This window comes from Pan troglodytes, chromosome 21 (assembly GCF_028858775.2).
Source record: "Pan troglodytes isolate AG18354 chromosome 21, NHGRI_mPanTro3-v2.0_pri, whole genome shotgun sequence".
Taxonomy (NCBI): Eukaryota; Metazoa; Chordata; class Mammalia; order Primates; family Hominidae; genus Pan; species Pan troglodytes.
This window is the reverse complement of record NC_072419.2, coordinates 26,711,858-26,731,879: the sequence shown is the minus strand read 5'-3', so window position 1 is coordinate 26,731,879 and position 20,022 is coordinate 26,711,858. Positions and strand designations below refer to the sequence as shown.

Genomic DNA, 20,022 nt, shown 5'->3' with positions numbered 1-20,022 from the left:
CCTTGGAGGGAAATTGAATTTTGATTATTACATAAAATGAAATTGGACATTTTATGGAATTAAGATCATATATTGTGATTGGAAGTGACCCATACAGCTTTAATGACCTAGAATTGACCAGAAGGTCCCAGAACTTGCTCAATTTCCATCCGGGTGCAGGAGAAAACTCAGCCACATAGAACATATTTACAGGATGATGAGATATAGAACTCTAGTGGCTTTGTGACCTCACGCAAGTCCTACTGGCTTAACGCTCATTTGCATTACCAAACCTCTACTAACCTCAGTTTTCCCCACTGCAAAATGGAGACGATGACTCTGAAACATCTGTGAGAATGAAAGGAGATCATCCGGGACAGGATGTAATGCAGGGCCGGGCAGGAGGAAAGGACTCACTGAGCGGCGGGGCTTGCAGCTTAACAGAAAACTGTGTGGCCACGAAAATCACACTTTACAATACTTAGTAACAAGTAAATATAGTCATAACATATTAAGTGAAGAGGCATGTTTCAAACACTATAACCCCATATCTAATAGCATATATGCAGTCTTTTTCACAGAAAATAATCCAGAAGTTGAAACCCCAGAATATTAACAAAGGTAATCAAAAGATAGAAGGAGTGAAGGTTTTACTGATTTTCTCTATTGTTTTTTCCTAAAATTTCTACCAAAAACATAGATTGCTTTTGTAATAACATATTTATTTTTAATCAAGGGGAAAAGATGTCACTTCTCTAGTCAGTATCTGCAGCTCTAATTGTCCTCTTTGTCATTTTATATCCCCAGCTACTTTAAAATACACAAAGCAAAGCCTCACGTTGGAGCTGCCATTCCTTTCTTCCCTGAAGGCAGATTCTGAAGAAGCCACTTAGCTGCCACGGCCAGTTTCTGCCTGGGAGCTCAGCTCCACCCGGAGCCTTGCTAGGCTGCAGGCTTCCAGAACTCTGCGGCAGGCAGCTGATGCGTCCGGAGGCACTTCTGGACCTCTGTGGCATTCATTACCCTGGCTCTGCAGGGAGGAGAATGCATTTTTTTCCCCCTACTGGGTTGTGGCAAGAACCCGATCAACATCCAGGAAATCCTTAGAATTTTTTCTTTTCTGTTGGAAGCAGTGGCAGCTCTTTTTAACAGCAATAATATTACTAAAGGTGGATCAAACAAAGAATCTGCTGGTGGCTTAAAAAAACCAGAAAGTCCCCCATTTTCCTCCCGCATTTGGATGGGCATCTTGTTTGCTACCTGAGCTCTCTTAGATGTCCACACAGGACCACAAGAGGCTGCTGAGTTAGAGAGGGTGAAGCAGGAAAGCTAACAGAGGTTTTATTTTAGAAAAATCTCTGCTTTCAAAAGAACTGAAACGGTATTACCAGTGTAGTCTCAAATGTGTGTATGAAGCTCTCCTGGAGTGGTGGAAACTCTACTTCTGAAACTGAAAGAACAGTTGAGACATTGCCCTTCAATGGCCTTGATTTGACCAGCACTTCATCAATTATTAGCCAGAATGCCGAATCCGATCTAAGAATGAAAGAATGCAAAATAATGCAGTCACTTTGGAAAATAGTTTGGCAGTTCCTCAAAATATTAAACATAGAGTTACCATGTGACCCAGCAGTCCCACTTGTAGGTATAGACACCGCCCCCCAAATGAAAACATATATATATATATATGGTATATATATATATACCCAAAAACCTGTGTGCAAATTTTCATAGCAACATTTCCATCATAGCCAAATAGTGGAAATAACTCAAATGTCATCAACTCATGCATGAAAAAATAAAATATAGTATTATCTACACAATAGGATAGTCAACAATAAAAAAGAGACAAAGTACAGATACACACGCTACAACGTGGATGAAACATGCTAAGAAGCCAGTTACAAAATACTGCATAGTATATGTTGCAACTTGTATGAAATGTCCAGAGTAGGTAAGTTCATAGAGAGATTAAGTAGATTACTGGTTGTCTAGGGCTGAGAGGAGAGGGCTGGGAAAGAGAGGAAGTGACTGCCAATGGGCACAGGTTCCTTTTGCAGGTGATGAAAATGTTCTAAAATTAGATAGTGGTGATGGTTGTTCAACTCTGAGAATATACTAAAAACCTTTGAATTGTATGGTTTAAGTGGGTGAATTGTATGGTGTATATGTATGATTTATATCGCAATGTGAAGCTGTTAAAGACATGGCTGGGGGAAGAGACTGTCCTATAAATATCTGTCCTAGAAAATGAGGATAAGATGTAGCATCGATTCCTGACAACACTAAGATGTTAAGAAGTTACTCTTCCCAATTTCTTCTCTATCATGTCCTTACAGCCTCAACTTGCCACCTGACCACTGCCCAGTTACTCAACAATTTCCACAGCTTGTTGATCATGCCACTGATTCACATCCTGTCTCTTCCCTCCACCCATCCCCCACCCCAAAAAATAAACCTGTAGTTACTCATCTGATGGGCACTTACTTGGGTTCTGAAACCACGTCCAACATGGAACTGAATCTTGGGAAATGTATAATGTAGCCTCCATATGGGATCATAATTTTTTTCTTCCTTTCCCAGCAGCTGCCACCAGAATTTTGTAACAACAAAGGTTTTTTGTAACAACAAAAATTACAAAGGTTTCCAACAACAAACCCATACAGCAGAGAGCTAACTGCAGACAGCCTGAATCAGCGGGTGTCCAAAACCTGCCAGCACACCAACCTGGACCCATGTCTGCTCCTTCCTAGCCCAGGTCAGACAGGGTCAGGCTGGTACCAGATCAAACCCAAGAGTGGATGATTCAGCCAAGAGGAAAATTCAAACTGCACTGGGAGAAATGCAATCGTCTGTGGGTCACCATTTTGTTAAGTACCTGGTGCCAAGGACTTGTGAGGTTCAACAAGATCTGTATCGAGCCATATTCCTTTTCTGTAGTTTGGTTTTCCTATCATGAGTCATATTAGTACTTCAGCCTTTAGGTAGGAAAGTATATCTGTAGTAGTTAAAGACAGGAGTTTTGGCAACCAGCTGCCTGGGTTTGAAACTCTGTCAATTAATTTGCCTTTGGACAAGTTATTTACCTGCCCTCCTGGCAAGCCTGTTTGCTTTAGGTACACTGAGGATGGTAACTGCAGCAACTGTTTACATGTGCTGATGAGAGGACTAGATGAGAAACTCCATGGGAATTCTTTAAGCAAGAGCTCAAGAAGTAATAGTAATGCAACAGTAGTTGTTTTTATTACCTTGTAACCTTTCTAAGAGCGAAAAATTAGGACAGTAATGAGAATAAACACTAGTTTATAAGTCCTTCTGGTGAATATTTATATACTATTCATATAATAGACACTTATATAATATATAACATATTATATTAAACTAGATAATGTTCAGAGAATTGGAAAGAAATGGCCATAGAACTTGTATTGTAGAAAGAAGAAAGCCCATAAAGGAACTTATGTAAATGATCCCAAGAATCTGAGAGAAAAGAGTTCACTATAAGTAGAAGGAAATGCACTTCTCATAGATAGTGTAAACACATAGGAACTGGCTGGGAAGTGGCTTGAAGCAGCAAACTGGACTCATGGCGATGATTTAAAGTGGGTTAATTTCATTTCAAGAAAATATGCCTCCCATCGTCACATTAATAATGATTAGAGCATATATGATGCTGAAAAAATACAGGTCTGCCTTTTTAGAAACCTCTACCAAGGTGATGGCCAAAGAGCTAAAAACACATCACACACCCCAACCACAAATATAACCAAGGGAAGTCTAACCACTGGCGGTGAAAGTTACCAAGTTTAAGGAAGGGGCTGGGAAACAATAAAGCTGGGGAAAATCTAGCAGGTGCTGGGAGAGTAATGCAATTTCCTAGGGCAGCAGATGCACAAGTGAAACAGTATCCAGTAACAGTCCATCAGATGGTAATTATAGCTGGACTGGGAAGAACAGCCAGATGAAAAGGGGCAATTCAAAGGGTAACTGAATGCCAGTGAGTGACATCTTCCTGAGAGATCACATACCAGGAAAAAGCAGGGCCATCACTTAGCTCTGAGGGGGAGGGGTTCCATAAGCCGTCATTTTTCTTTGTAGAAGGACAAAGAAAAAATGTGGAGAAATGAATGCACAGAATCCAAATGGAGGCCTCCAAAGAATTCATTAGTTGAGATTTAATCAGACCATCATTAATAAGCAACCAGAAAAAAACAAGATCACTCTGAAAGTATGATTGCTCAGGAAGGATGAAGGGTTGATTTAGTTCTGAAAATATCTGAGAGAGAGGTGAGTTCACGCTACAATTCTATGGACACTATAAACCAAGATGAAGAGCTGAAGTGACTGAAGTGGATGATGGGGTGCATCTACTGACATTGAGGCAATGGGAGGGGCTCTTTAAGTTCAAAGCAGGTTTTCTGGAGTGTAATATGACAAATAACAGTTGTGTAAACTCCCATTTCTGGAAAGGAAGCAGTGCCTTTTTCTCAAACACATTCCCTCTCCAGGAATTCTGCAGAAACAGGTCTGAGCCCAGTGTGGCTATTTCTCCTGAGTTTGGGCTTGTGTCACCTGGGAGGCCAGTACAAGCCCTCATCTACCCCCATTTAATACTGAAACTAGACTGGAAGCTCCATGCAGGCATGGATGGTGATACAGTCCTATCTGAATCCCTATAAAAGGCAGAAAGGAAAGAAAACAGGCTTGTATGTAGACCCACCCTCAAAGTAAGTGTAAGGCAGCTTGTTCGGCTGTCTTTAATCAATATAACCACTAAATTAATTCAGCCCAATTTTGAGTGTTTTCCTGATCATAATACTCATTCAGGATAAATACTTGAGGGGATGGATGGATACTCCATTTCACATGATATGATTATTACTCATTGCATGCCTGTATCAAAATATCTCATGTACCCTATAAACATCGATACCTACTGTGTACCAACAAAAACTAAAAATTAAAGAAATAAAATAATTTTGTAAAAAATAATAATTCTTATGCAGGCAGGCCCTGATGAGTCATCTAATAAAAACTTCCATGAGAGTAACTCTCATAATGTAAAAGCACAGGCCAAGATGGCTCATTCAAGCTCAGAAAAGAATCTTCCAGGTCTATGATGTCAATTACGGTCTTGGTCAGGAAAAAGCCCTCTCTCTTACCCATGCATTCACACTGGTTGACTGTGGAGACATTACTATGAATCTTTGAGGCCTGATTCTGAAATGTGTGATGAAAATCATTTATGTTTTCTAGGCTCTTTTTTATGACCTGCTGTGGGGTAGGCTGTCAATTAATAGAAACGACGGGGAAGGTGTTGTGGCCGGGACACTGATCGTCCAAACCAGGCAGGAATTAGGAAGGCCTTGGGGTGGGAGCGAGGGCATATTTCCCTGCCATGCAGTGATGAATTTCAATCACTGCTTCCTTGTGCCAGATTCAAATTGGCAACCTACCGAGATGAAATGCTTTCTATCCCATTACTCATGCCTGGAGTGATCTGTTCCCTTGAAGATTGGCTTCCTAGGTGAAAGCTAGGGACTGGATGGTCACTCTAAGATGCTTTAAATAGGATAAAAGGTATGAAAGACGAGTGGCCAGCAAGAGAAATGATATGGACATGGTGAGGGAGCTGAGGGTCTCATATAAAGCTTGATGCACTGGGAGGGGTTGTGGGGGGGTGCGGTGAGAGATGTGAAACCTAAAGGGAAAATTCATTCATTTGGTAATGACAGTTGCTCAGCCTTGCACAGTTTGCTACTGCAATGCTATTGCTCTACTAAGAAAACAATGTCTTGAGGGCTATACTGAGATTCCTCCTAAAAATATTCTACTTGGTTCAACTTGTGTCAGATAATCACTCTAAAACATTAAAACTGTCTAAAATGTTAAAAAGAGAAAAATAATTTTAATAATATAATTTAGCATTTTAACTTTTTAATACCGAGGCCCATTCCATGGGGATTATGGTCTCGATAAATAATCCTGTGATTAAACTTTTAATATGTCTAAAATTTTTCACTGAATCTTGTTTACTAAATCTAAATCTCCATTACAATTTTCTGAAGCTTGAGTACAATGAGTAGCAATACAAGTGCTTCTTAAACAGTCAGAATTCACCTGTGAAATAAGCACAATAGCACGAGCAGCAGGTAGCAGGCATCTGTGTTAGAATCCTCCCACCCATCTGCTAAGTGGCTGTCTTCCTGGACCCTGGGTTTCAACAATCCATCTTGGCTTTGTGCTGAAATACACCAGGGCTCAGGGGTGAGGGGCACAGCATACTGAGATAAACATGGAAAAGGTTACTCAATGTAAGCAATGGTTTCGGATCATACCAACCTGGGAAGTAGTAATGAGATAATTTTAAATGAAATAAAATGTTCCCTCTGGCTTTCTCCCCACCTAGAGCTCCAACTCACCTCAAAGTCACCTAACTGAAAATTCTCACAGTAGGGTGGGAGGGAGGGGGCAGGTGTGGAACTGCTTCATATTCATAAAAACGATGCTTCCTGATATCCATGCAGCAGCTCTGGACTCCTCCCTCCAGCTCCAGCCAGGCCACCCATGCTGCCAGAGGGCTGGCTGAAGGTGCAGGAGCCGTGGGCTGCCACTGAAGTGTAAGTGTCAGCACTGACTGCAGAAGGTCAGCATCTCTCATCCTGACCCTGATCTGATGCGGAAGCTGCAAGGTTGTACGCCTGGCACATCCATGTACTTCTATGCCCAGCGCCTTCTCCAGAGATCAGTTTGCCTCTGTGGAAACTGTATTTCAGTGGTGGAGACAGCATGTAGTCACTGTCTCTGACCCCAAGACACTATCTTTGCACCAAACTTCTGGGTGTTGGCTCTCTTTCCAAAGCAGTCTGTTCCCAGGATCTTCACATGCAAACAGATCACATGGTGGCCCATCCCAAATGTCTTCCAGGTGGGCTAGGCACGTCTCATCTCCAGTGCTGTGGACCCTGCTACTTAAGAATATGCCTGTGACCTTCAGATAAAATGATATGAATCTGGAGTTTGCTTCAAAATGATATAGGAGAAAGGGGAAGTGGTGGGGGCACAGATCATCCAAAATTAGCTAAAGAGTTGCAAATCATTGTAGCTGGGTGCTGAGTGCGTGGGCATTCCAGTGCCACTCAATCTGTGTTCTGGAACAGGTGCCCATGTGCAAACTATTACAAGTCTATGAAGATATGAGTAAGAGAGACCGAGAGAAGCATTCAGAAGCTTTTATAGCAAACCAGCAGAGTAATGCTATGTCTGTTAAATCTAATAATAAAAGAATTTTGTCTGTCTTTGCTTTCTAATCTTGTTTTCCCAGGAATTCACTTTTTACAAAACTATCAGTCTATGACTAATTGCACATTAATTAAAAAAAAGGACAGATAGATTGAGAAGTCCTGCTTTATATGATCAGTCTCTACTCACATATAAATTTACAATGATATAAATTTTTTGTTATTTTACAAATATAAAGATGAATGTAAGACACAAAGCTGCCTCTGAGTTGGTCTGATGGAGGTGCCCTCCCCATCCCTCAGTGCACCCGCAAAGCTGCCTCTGAGTTGGTCTGATGGAGGTGCCCCCCCATCCCTCAGTGCACGCACAAGTAAGACAGGCTCTGGGTCGGGTGATGTACTTCCTGCAGCGCCGAGCGTATTGCGAGGTGTTTATTTCAGCATCGTCTCCAGCTCTGAGGGGCAGCTCCTTGGGTAAGTGTTTGGAGAGTTTAAACTTACACTTTCCTTTCTTCCTGTCTCACAAAGGACAAATGTTAGCCCACTGAGGGATTTTTTTTTTTTTTTTACTTACTTAAGTGAAAGAGTATACAAACACTACAAGCCCATATCAGTCAACATGAGAAAATTATGTTTTCCAATTAAGTTATTGAAAAAACTGTGTGTATGTATACAGGTACATTTCCATTTATAAAGAATATCTAGGTTTGATTTCAGTCCTTTTTCCTGTTCTCCCAATAAAAGTGGCCCCTGGCCATTCATTTTAAGGTCAGAAACTCCTGCTGCCCCAGGGCAGCTCATATGCTTCTGTTAATCATCTTGATTCCCCTGGAGGAGGGAGTTAAACAAACCAGCTTAGGACCCGGGGCCCAAACATCTCGAATGCAGCCAGCTCTGTTTTCTCTGTCAGCTTTGTCCTAACAGCGAATGACCACTTAATGCATTGAAAGCAAAACATCATTGAAAGGGGGAATCTGCTTTTGAGGACAGGGAAAGAAAATGAAAATATGCTGGAGGATGACTCTAGGCCTTTTGTCCTGGGACACAGCAGCCTGAGAGGTATCCTCATGGCATGACCCTGCAGGGTCCTGTGGCTACTGCTTTAGGCTTCCCGGGAAATAACGATTTGAGGGAAAGGGCTGCAGGGGAGCCTTCGCGGGGCTCCGCCTGTAAGGGTATGAGCACCAGGTTCCCTGTAATTAAGAAGCAGCCTGGTCCTGTGAAGACAGCACTGCCACCCCATCTGCCAGGCCCGCGGGAGCTGGCACCGCGCCGCCCTGCCTGCCGCCCTGCTACCCACCGGATCCTTGGAGACCGCCTTTGATGGAGCGTTTATGCCAAGCTTTTCCAGAGGATAGACAATCTGTCGTCGTGGTCGCACGGGAACCAAGTAATGAAGGGCAGATGTCAGGGAGTGGGCGTAGGGGTTCTGGAACTGAAAGACAGCAATCTATATTTTAGGGGAGAGAATGTCAGAGAGGCTCAGCACAGATGTCTGCGTACAGCTTTACAAATACAAAACTCTTAACTCGGCCAAGTCAGAGAGGAAAAAAAAAAATCAGCAAATAAACAAACATACTCTTCGAGCAGAGGAATGAATTGTAGATAATGCCTGACACTAATGAAGATAATTACGAGAGTAATTACATTACTATCTCTGTGGGAATGACAGATAAACAAGTGGTTTGGTTTATGGGATTTTTCAGTACAAGTATTTTCCCCGGGAGGATATTCTTCTCCATAGTGATCATGCATCAGCTTGATCTGACCCCATTAAGCTGTGTTATCTGCATCCTGTTAACCTTTGCATGTTTGGCACAAGCTGCTTTAAGAAGACACATAGATAAAAATATCATCCAAGGGGTAACTTAGCAGGGATGTGAAAATCCTCCTGTTTGTAAGTCACTCACAGTGACTTCAACCAGACCTTTGTTCAACAACAACAACAACAACAAAAACTGTTTTAGAACAAAAAGATAAAACTAGGAAGTGGGGGTGGGTGTGGGAGAAGTAGATCATATTATTTACATCTAGACTAATACTAAATTATGAGTTGGATTTATACTTATTGAAATGAACTATGATAAATCATGTCTTAGGGGAATGCTTTAAATATTGATTTTATCCAGTTTTAAAAACTTAGCAGAAAAACCAAACATGGTGATCTTTATTTCTGTCACATTTATGAAATCTTAGGGGTTTTGGTGAAATGAACTAAGGACATTGTAACCATTTAAATCTGAAGAGTTAGACTGTAAAATCAAAACTTTTAATGATACATTTATTGAATTTAGACTGGAAAGCAAAGACAGAAAAACAACTGTAGATGCATTTTAATAAATAGATGGTTTACATATGACTTTTTTGCAGTTCTAAAAATAGCCCCGGCACTTCTAAGAGCTTCTAAAATGGTTTTCTAAAATCCTTCACCACTGAACTTCAGACCCTGACTTCGCAAACTGAAAAACAGAACCCTAGCCAGCACCCTGTTTTTATGCCTGGAAGAGCTCTTAATACATGCCCTGACCAGAGGAATACAGAGAAAACCATCCCCATAATGTGAGCCAAAAAGCTCAACTTTACTGTAGTCAACTGGGGATTTATAGCAGAATTTGGGAATTCTTACCCAAATTATTTGGAACTGCTTCATACACTTGTTTTAAATGAATATGTGAAATCAACTGGAAGGGCAGACTGAGAAGAAATCTGTTTCCGAGCATGTTTTTAGACGCTACATACAACAGTGTGGAACGTATTCCTGATTTCATACTATTGAGGTAAATGTATAAACATTTAATGAAATGCCCGAGGTATTATTTTTATTATGGATGCAAATGGACTTTCTCTAACCCAGAACATCCAGGCAGCTTCATGAATAAAAACACGAATTTAATATCACATCCTGAAGGTCACAAAACTGGCATTTGGCCAAGTGCAAAGTAAAAGAAAACTGTGCAGGACCAGGATTTTCCAGCAGAACTGTTACCTTCCCATCTCAGTGAGTTCAAAGCTGGGCCATTTCATTGCCATGGTGCTGCATTTTGATAGGAAAAAACAAAAACTAAAAAAAACTAGAGCAGAGTCTACATCTCACTCAAAACCTTTTCTGTTTTTCTTCTTTCTTCCCCATTCCCTCTGGACTTCTCCAAAAGGTTTTCTGGACTTCTCCAAAAGGTTTTTGTTAAATAAAATACACTGGCAAAATTATTGTTATGTGTATATGTACTAACACACTTTAGATTGTTTAATAAATAGACATATTAATAATAAGGCATTTTAAGATCCCTTAGCTTCCTTGTGCTGATGAGACAATGTCAAAGACTCTAGGCAGAACATGGGAAAGTTTGAGTTCATGAGTGGAATCTTACGGGACAACTTCTACCTGTTCTAGTGGTTGAATCCCTTCACCCCCAAGTCTACATCAAGTTGAGGACCAATGTTGTCAGTGACTGAGAGACCAATCTGCAGGAAAAAAACCCTTGGGAATCTATCTTGAATAGGCCTTTGCCTGTGGAACAACCAGACACCTTATATGAGTGTGTGAGTGTGTGCATGTGGGGGAGGGGGGTGAGTATATGTGTGAATGCATGAATGTGTGTGAGAGTGTGGTATATGTGCATGAATGCATGAGAGTGTGTGGGGTGTCTCTCTATGTGTGTGTGTTTGTGACTCTTCTAGGCAATGGGGATACGGCTTTGAACAAGACAGATAAAAGCATGGCTGCGTTCATGGTAAAATAGATAACTTCAGTTGGTGGTGAGTGCTATGAGGAACACTAAAGTGGGATGGGAGGTATGCAAGTAAGATGGAGGGCTTGCTATCTGTGCATGCACATACACACCATGTATACACATCAGATTCGCGTCTATTACCACAGTATTACTCCATGCAAATGTGGCAAGTGTTACATGGGGTTATATCGGCATCAGGCATCTCCGCACTTTCTCTCCATCACCTAGTAGGGGTGTGTATAGTGCTTATTTGGAATGCTGGGATAGCACGCCAGTCTTCTAAAATAGAATTAATTTATTCTCTGGATTCATCACTGAAATGTTCTTTGCTTGAAGGAACAGAATAGGATCATGTTGGCATTGTACTCATGTATCATAAGAAATTATTAGATCTTCATGCTCTTAGAGCATTTCTGCACGGTTTTCAGTCTCTATTTTGTCAATATAGAAAAGCCAACATATTGTACTACCAATTATATTAGTTGTGATTGTGTCAGAAATTCGAAGCCTACAGAATGTCACTGTAGTTTATGAAAAAGGCCAAACTAAATATGGCCATTGGAAATTCAGACCCATGTTATCATCAAAACCCATCATGAGAGGAATGAATAGAATGCGGCGTACAACACCAACAACACTGTGAACGCTGACCTGCTGGGAAAGTGAATTGCACCATTCTCTTACCTTGCCTTCTCTGGATTTTGGGTAAACACGGTAGTAGAGACAGGATTTAAAGCCTAAACGCAGGATCTCCTTCAGAAAGAACTTGGTGTAGTGCCGGAAAATGGGGTTGAAGGCAAAGTGATGCATGTGCCCGTGTTCTTCGCGCTGGTGGTGACTGAAGTAGATGAAATCTTCAATGTTGTAATGGGACCGTATGTACTCAATGTCCTACAGAAGAGACAGAAGGGATGGTTTCTACAAGCATTTTAAACAAACGGCATGCATTTTGTGATAAATATCTTTTAAAAATTATTTTAGGTATGAAAGTAAGAAATGTATTTTTCTCTTCCATATTTGCCACCTCATCTTCATGGTAAATTCTTTAAATTAGAAATTACGTTTCCTGAGCGCTAGTTGTTCTGATGGATTGTCTTGGGGGATGGCAGCACAGCTTGTAATGTGTTCCTTCCATACCCATGGCTGCTATCAACTCAGAGAGCCCCGAGTCTGTGCCATTGGCCAAGCGGCAGGACAGCAGCTCCGTGACACTGCCAGGCGATGTGAGCACAAGCCAGTCAGCACAAGAGATGGAGCCCGTGGGAAATTCAGGAGTCGGGCAAACAGAGCCACTGGTGTTCTCTGATGCATTACTATTCACCTGTTAGTGTGGAAATGTGTCACCCCCAAGTTACACACTTTGTTTTGTTTTGTTTCGTTTGAGACAGTATCACTCTGTCACCCAGGCTGGAATGCACTGGCGCAATCTTCGCTCACTGCAACCTTCACCTCCTGGGTTCAAGAGATCCTCCCACCTCAGCCTCCCAAGTAGCTGGGATTTCAGGCGCCCACCATCACGCCTGGCTAATTTTTTTGTAATTCTAGTAGAGATAGGGTTTCACCATGTTGGCCAGGCAGTTCTTGAACTCCTGGCCTCAAGTGATCTGCCTGTCTCGGCCTCCCAAATGATGGAATTACAGGTGTGAGCCACCATGCCTGGCCCCAAATCATACATTTTGATTACATGTATGGCTGGCTGGCCTGCTATAAAACTGCATAATTGGGCCTTATCCCTGTGCACTTCTTAAACCTTCTATCCCCCTTGATGTGTAATATTTTTACAGAGGAAGGTAATTTAAAGGACTGATGAGTGTCTTCCCATGTAAAGGAAATATCAGGCACACTGCTCTTGTTTCCACAGGCCCAGTTCTGGTCCCCCCTCTGTCCCCACACTGCACTGGGATCCCAGGTCTCCATGCTAACTGTGCCCTGGGCCAGCCTGTCCTGTGTCACCTCCCAGCAGTGTATGCTGTCAGGGGCGTGGGGGGAGGGGAGCACTCCAAGGTGAGTGTGACTCTCTGATGACAGCAGCAGTAAACGCACCCAAAATGCAGGAAAAATCAAATCATATGCAGGTTGCAAAACACCAACTTATATTTCTCCTTGTTTTCCACAGTAAAATTGTTTTAAAAGCCTACTTTCAAGAACAGAAATTGGAGAATGCAAGGCCCCTGATGTGTTCTGTGATCAGCAAGGCTGGCACCAGCAAATCCATGAAAACTGTGGCATCTGTGGCCAAGCTCCTCGAGGTCCCCTGCCTTTCCAGCTTCTGTCACAAAGCACAGAGGAAACAGAGCTCAGGGTAACCGGGCCAGTGGCGGAACCCTAGGGCAGTTCTGGCAACCTTTCAATCTGCATTGACCCTGTAATGGCCTTTATACTATAAGACTTTTCTTTAATTACCAAGGAGGCATCTCTCATTATAAAATAAAATGAGTGATAAGTATAGGGCTGAGAAATCATTGAAAAACAAAAAGCAAAGAGCCAACAGAGGTTATTAGCTCAAAACAGCAGATGGGCCATGTGCATCTAATTTTCTTCCCATCCCAAATCCCTTAAAATAACAACAACAAAAATTATTTTTGGTGTAATGTGAGCATAATGGAGGACAAAAAAGTAAGGCAGTTTTACACTGGAAGGAAACCCTACCACTAGGTGAAACCTTCTTACCTTGGGTCACCTGGAGTCCCTGCCTGCCGGCTGGTACTCCATTCAAGCACACAAGGGGAAGCCAGATACTGCCATCCCTCCCAATCAAACAGAGGGGCGGTGGCATTACCAGTGACAGGGGAGATGCCATGGAGAAACATACAAGCACAACTGTCAAGGATACCCATGCCAGCCACCCAAATTGATCATTTAATCTTTCACTCATGACATGGACAGACTTTTGAGGAAAACTGACAAATAAAAAAAGACCAGCATAGAGAAACATACAACTTACTGCAGAGAAGACAAATTATTCAGGAAATAGCAGAGAATTTTAAAAAAAATTCTACAGAGTGTACTCAGAGAGATCAAAAAGGATCTTGCATGTAATAAACAAGCTGATACCAAAAAGGAACAATAAGAGAACAAGAAAGAGACTCGGAAGTTAAACAGGTGAACTCTGAAATAAAGATTCCAATAGAATACTTGGGTAATAGAATAAACACAACTGAAGAATTAGAGATTTGGAAGACGAAATTGAGGAAATCTAAAATGATGAGTAAAATGTAACATATATATGTTTAGAGACATTGAAGAATCAATTCAAAAGATCTAATATCCATCTAAAAAAGAATTTAAGAAAAGGAGAATGGAGAAAATGGAGGAGAAGAAATAATTAATGAAATCAAAGAAGACAAACTGCCAAAAGAGACATGATATTTCTTGGCAAAATTTCAGAATTCCAGATACAAAAAGAAAATTTAATTCTCAAGAAAGAGAGCAAAGAAACACACATTTATTCATAAAGGATCAAGAATCAGGTTGGTATCAGATTATATTTTATCAATGACATTGGATACTGGAAGACAACATTCTGATGAGAAATAATTAGAATGAGGCTGGCACAGCTGGCTGATGCCTGTAATCCCTGCACTTTGGGAGGTTGAGGGGGGCAGATCATCTGAGGTCAGGAGTTCAAGACCAGACTGGCCAACATGGTGAAACCCCATCTCTACTAAAAATACAAAAATTAGCCGTGCGTGGGGTTGTACACCTGTAATTCCAGCTACTCAGGAGGCTGAGGCAGGAGAATCGCTTGAACCCGGGAGGCAGAGGCTGCAGTGAGCCAAGATCACATCACTGAACTCCAGCCTGGGGGATAGAGCAAGACTCCACTCCCAAAATAATAATAATAATTATAATAATAATTTGAATGAGAATTCTACACACAGCCAAATGAGTATACAAGTATGAGGACCAATGAAAACTTATCACATTTGTGTGGACTCAGGGACCTTACTACCCAACACCATCTCTAAAAGATTAACTAACTCCAAGAAATATTGGATCAAAAAGAGGAATAAATCTACGAAAGAGAAAAGTGTGTAATATATTAAAGAAATAAAGCCATGTGAACATCTCGATGTCAAAAACACATTTGATAAAATTCAACACTCATTCATAATAAAAACTTTTAATAAGATAGAAAGAGAAGAAAATTTCCCTTACTTGATAAGGGATATCTATCAGAAACCTACAGCCACGATTACACTAAATGAAGGAAAGTGTAGAATCATTCCATTAAAATCAAGAACACCAGAAAGCCAGCTATTATTAACACTACTTCTCAATGTTGTTCTATCCATACACTAAAACTGGAAAAAGACTAAAGGTATAAATATTGAAAAGGAACGTGTAGCAGGTTCTCTTATCCAAAGAATCCTAAGATGACCACCAGGACAGTACCTGTCATCCCACATCCCTCATGCTCTTCTGCAAAGTGACTCTGCCACACCCCCATCGAGAGAAGTCTGCCTCCACCCCTTGTGTCTGAGCGTGCCCTCTAACTGGTCTGACCAGTAGAATAGGGTGGAGGTGATGGCTGTGGCAGAAAAGAGAATCAGCTGAAAAACTCTCCAAGCTCAAAGATATTTCATAAAGGTGATTGAATACAAGATCAAAATACAAACACTAGTAGCTTTTCCATACATAAGACAAACATTTAGAAAATATGAGAAAAAGTGTATACTCAGAATACCAAGAGAAATCATAAAACATGTAGAAATCAGTGATCAATGTCTAGAACTGTGTCAGCTCAGGGTCTCATCAGGAAACAGTATGATCAAATTATGATAATTGGAGGGCGGTTTAACAAAGGGAATATTTACAAGGATGGGGCAGGTGTAAGGAGATAAGTAGGGACTGTGCAGCAGCAACTACAAGCTATTCCCACTCTAAGAGGGTGGCGCGGGAGGAGGGCTGGTTACAGGAATCCAAAAGAGTATCATGAAGAGGCTGCCTTGAAATCTCAGGGAACTCAGTGGCGATCAGCCTGCTGAGGCACCTGACGTCACTGTCCCCTCCTTCTGTCAGGGCTCTCCATCCACCAAACCCAACGGGCAGCCAAAAGGCAAAGGTACCCATAATGCTGTGCCCATCAGTCAGGCTCCCTGAGACAGAACAGGGTGGAGAAAGGTGGAGAGTGGACCCACAGGACAAACAAAAACTCATATGGCACAAAATACGATGCAAAGAAAACCACATGAAAGAAGCCACAAAACGTTTCTGAAGAACCCAAAAAGTTCAACAACAACAACATAGAAAGCCATGATCCATGATCCTAATAGGGAAGTCTCTATATTTTAATGTCAATTCTGCCTAAATTGTTCTATAGAATCCACGTAGGTACAACTTTATTAATAATAAATATTACAAGGTTTGGGAGAGGAAATAACCAAGAACAAAAAACAAGAAAATTTAGAAGACACCAAATGAGAGAACACTCCCCTATTAGATATAAAAGCACATGATAATGCAATAGGTATCAACAGATAAATCCACGGAACAGAACAGAGTTTAAAAATAGACATAGGCATATAGAAACTTAATAAATGTAAAAGCAGCATTTTAAAATCAAAAGGGAAAGAATTGATTATTCAGTAATAAATGCTTTGAAATAGCTGGCTGTGCACTGGGAGAAAATAAAATGGCATTTCCATTTGACACACACACACATGATATACGTAATAAAGTGCAAAGAAGAATGCTGGAAGGGATAAATGCATCACTACAGTAGTAATACTTAGAACATATTAATATATGGAATATATTAATATATGTATAGGTGGTGGAAAGCTATCTGTGTTTTTAGGGTGAGAATGTTTTCATGTAGCCTTTGTAATATATTAAATATTCTGAACTGCAAAAAAAATGGAGAATTGCAAGTCCTCCAAGTGGGATAGAGGCAGATGATGATGATATCCATCAGAAAAAGGAGGCATTCACATTAAATAAGTAAAAGTACAACTCCAAAAGGGGCACTGTGGGCTAATTCATGATATAGCAAGGCACAATCAGAGAAATTTATATCCACTTCACAATTTACCATTTCATTTCTGATCACTGCAATACCAACTATTTGTTCTGCAACTTCAGCTACAAATGCCTGCAGCGGTGTTCCATCCTGAAAAGATAAGCATATATTTTAAGACCCTTAAAAATATGGCTATGAATGTTTTTGTAAGCAGGCAACAGTGGGTCTTAACCACGTTCACATAACAACAACAGAACAAACATCTATCAACACCTACTTTTGGCCAGGTAGTAAGTTAAACGCCTTCCCTGTGTCCACCGGATCCTCACACCAACCCTATGAGTATTATTATTATTATTGTTATTATTATTATTATTATTTGAGATGGAGTTTTGCTCTTGTTGCCCAGCCTGGAGTGCAATGGCATGATCTCGGCTCACTGCAGCCTCCTGGGTTCAAGGAATTCTTGCGCCTCAGCCTCCCAAGCAACTGGGACTACAGGCGTGCCCCATCATGCTCAGCTAATTTTTGTATTTTTAGTAGAGACGAGGTTACACCATGTTGCCCAGGATGGTCTTGAACTCCTGGCCTCAAGGAATCCACCCGCCTTGGGCTCCCAGAGTGCTAGGATTGCACGCGTGAGCCACCACACCTGGCCTCAGGGTTGAGACATAATAAACTTAATAATTTTACTGCTTCATCAAGGATATTCCTTAGTGAAACTGGCTTTTCCTTTTCTTTCTCTTCAATTGACATACTTGTAGATTTACATGCAGTGTAAGAAATGAAACAGAAATTTCTTGTACACTTTGTTCAGTATCCCTTAATAATAACATTTTGCAAAACCATAGTCTAATACTACAAGCAGGAAACCAACATTGATACAATTGTGGGGGTGTATGTGTGTGTGGTGTATGAAGTTTCACATGATTTCATCACCTCTATAGGTTTATGTATCCACCACTATAGTCAGAATATTGAACAGTTCTAATACCACAACATCCCTTGAGTTGCCCCCTCTGTCCCCACCCTCCCCGCATCCTTAACCTCTGGCATCAGATAACCTGTTCTCCATTTCTAAAATCTTGTCACTTCAAAGTATCATACAAATGGAACGCTAGAGGATATAACCTGTAGGGGTTGGCTTTTTTCCCCACTCAGTATAATTCTCTGGAGATTTATCCAAGCCGAGGCATGTATCAAGAGTCCATTCCTTCCACTGCTGAGTAGTATTCCATGACATGATGTGCCACAGTGTGTTTAACCATTCATCTGTTGAAGGATATCTTTGCTGACAATAGCTGCTATGAACATTAGTGTAAACTCTTCATTTCTCTGGATCAAATGCCCACAAGTGCAAATGTTAGGCCATAAGATAGTTGCAGTTTTAGTTTTTAAATAAACAGTCAATGCTGGGCATGGTGGCTCACGCCTGTAATCCCAGCACTTTGAGAGGCTGAGGCAGGCAGATCACCTGAGGCCAGGAGTTTGAGACCAGCCTGGCCAATATGGTGAAACCCCATCTCTACTAAAAATTCAAAAATTACAGGCAAGCACGTGTAATCCCAGCTACTCAGGAGGCTGAGGCAGGAGAATCCCTTGAACCCGGGAGGCGGAGGTTGCAGTGAGCCAAGATCGCGCCGTTGCACTCCAGCCTGGGCAACAAGAGTGAGACTCTGTCTCAAAATAAACAAATAAATAAATAAAAATAAAAAAATAAACAGCCAAAATATTTTCCAGAGTGGCCGCACCATTCTACATTCCCACCAGCAACACTAGAGATCCAGTTTCCCCACATCCTTGCCAGCATTTAGCGGCTAGTGGCATCGCTATTTTGTTTTAGTCATTCTGATAGGTGTGCAGGGATATTCCACTGTGGTTTGCTCTTTCTGCAGTTACTGGGATGACGGTGAAGAACACCAGGACCACTAGGACGTTTGCTGACACTTCCGTGACCTACTCTGAGGTGGCACTGGTTTCACCCAATGCCATAAGTACATAAGTACAGATCCTAAGTACATATGTACTTACGCGTCATAAGTACAGATCTCAACACAGTGGAAAAGGAATAAAACAGTTTTTACCTTGCAGACTCCCAGAAAATTCATGTTTCAGAGACGCCCTAGGTTCCTTAGACCATACTTTGAGAACGAGGACTTGACCTCATACCACTTAGAGGGCCAGGAGGGAAGGAGCAAAAAATGAAGAACCAAAGGAGTGCAAGACAAACCAAAGCAAAAACCATGTGCTGAAGGGAAGTTTTATTTCAATTTACTCTGATGCCTTTATAAATAGTAAACATTTGTGTATATGACATTATGTTTAGGTGTTTGGCGTCTCCCTCCTGATGACTTAAAAATTAACTAAAAGGTTTTTTTCCAAAAGAGCAAATAACTGGAACTCCCTGAAAGACCTCAACAGTAGAATGAAGAAATAAATGGTGGTATATTCATGCCATGAAATACTTCATGCTATAATATGGATGACTCTTACAAACATTGCTGAGCAAAAGAAACTTGATATCAGAAAACAAACGGTGTGATTCCATTTATGTAGAGTTCAAAAACAGGCATAGCCAATCTCTGATCTTAGAAGCAAGGTGGTATTAACTTAGGGAAAGGCCTGAGTAGAGGCATCAGGGGACTTCCAGCAGGCTGTGGTTAAGTCTGTTTCTTAAAACATGTGCTGGTTACATGGTGTATGCAAATTGTGAAATCCACCACACTGTTTATTGGTTATACCTCAATAAATTTTTTTTTCAAAATAAAATGTATCAAAAAAGTGACTATGCACAATATTCTTTCATCTTTCCATGTGTAGTCAGATTAACTGTCATGGCCCTAAGACAGCAGTATTAATTTACAGACTGCCACAAGCCTGACTTTTGCCATAGCACATGCATGCATTACTACACTAGAAAGAGAACCCAACATTTATCATGCAGGATCTTTCCCAGCCCATGTAATCCTGGGGGATGCAGCCAGCTCAACAAAAGGGTCTGGTCAGACTCATCATCTCATAGGCTCAAATAGGGTCCCATTACCCTCAATCTGGTACCCAGTGCTGCTGAGGTGGGCACCAGATACCCATGGATTCCTAAGCTACCCTT

The 20,022-nt window shown here is 41.3% G+C and overlaps 1 protein-coding gene across 22 annotated transcripts in view; it reads right to left on the bottom strand.

Moving 5' to 3' along the window:
• Nucleotides 1–20,022, bottom strand: part of CFAP61 (cilia and flagella associated protein 61) — a 306,350-nt gene that overhangs the window by 157,136 nt on the left and 129,192 nt on the right. For 8 of the 22 annotated variants that reach the window (XM_016937531.3, XM_016937540.3, XM_016937535.3 and 5 more), the window contains 3 exons: nt 16,986–17,063; nt 11,636–11,842; nt 8,521–8,670 (listed from right to left, as the gene is read on the bottom strand). In XM_016937531.3, coding sequence (XP_016793020.2) covers nt 8,521–8,670; nt 11,636–11,842; nt 16,986–17,063 — 435 coding nt within the window. Of the gene's footprint in view, nt 1–6,401; nt 7,736–8,520; nt 8,671–11,635; nt 11,843–16,985; nt 17,064–20,022 lie in introns of those variants that run through there. The other 14 variants (XM_016937529.3, XM_054674462.2, XM_054674465.2 and 11 more) reach the window with 6 other exon arrangements.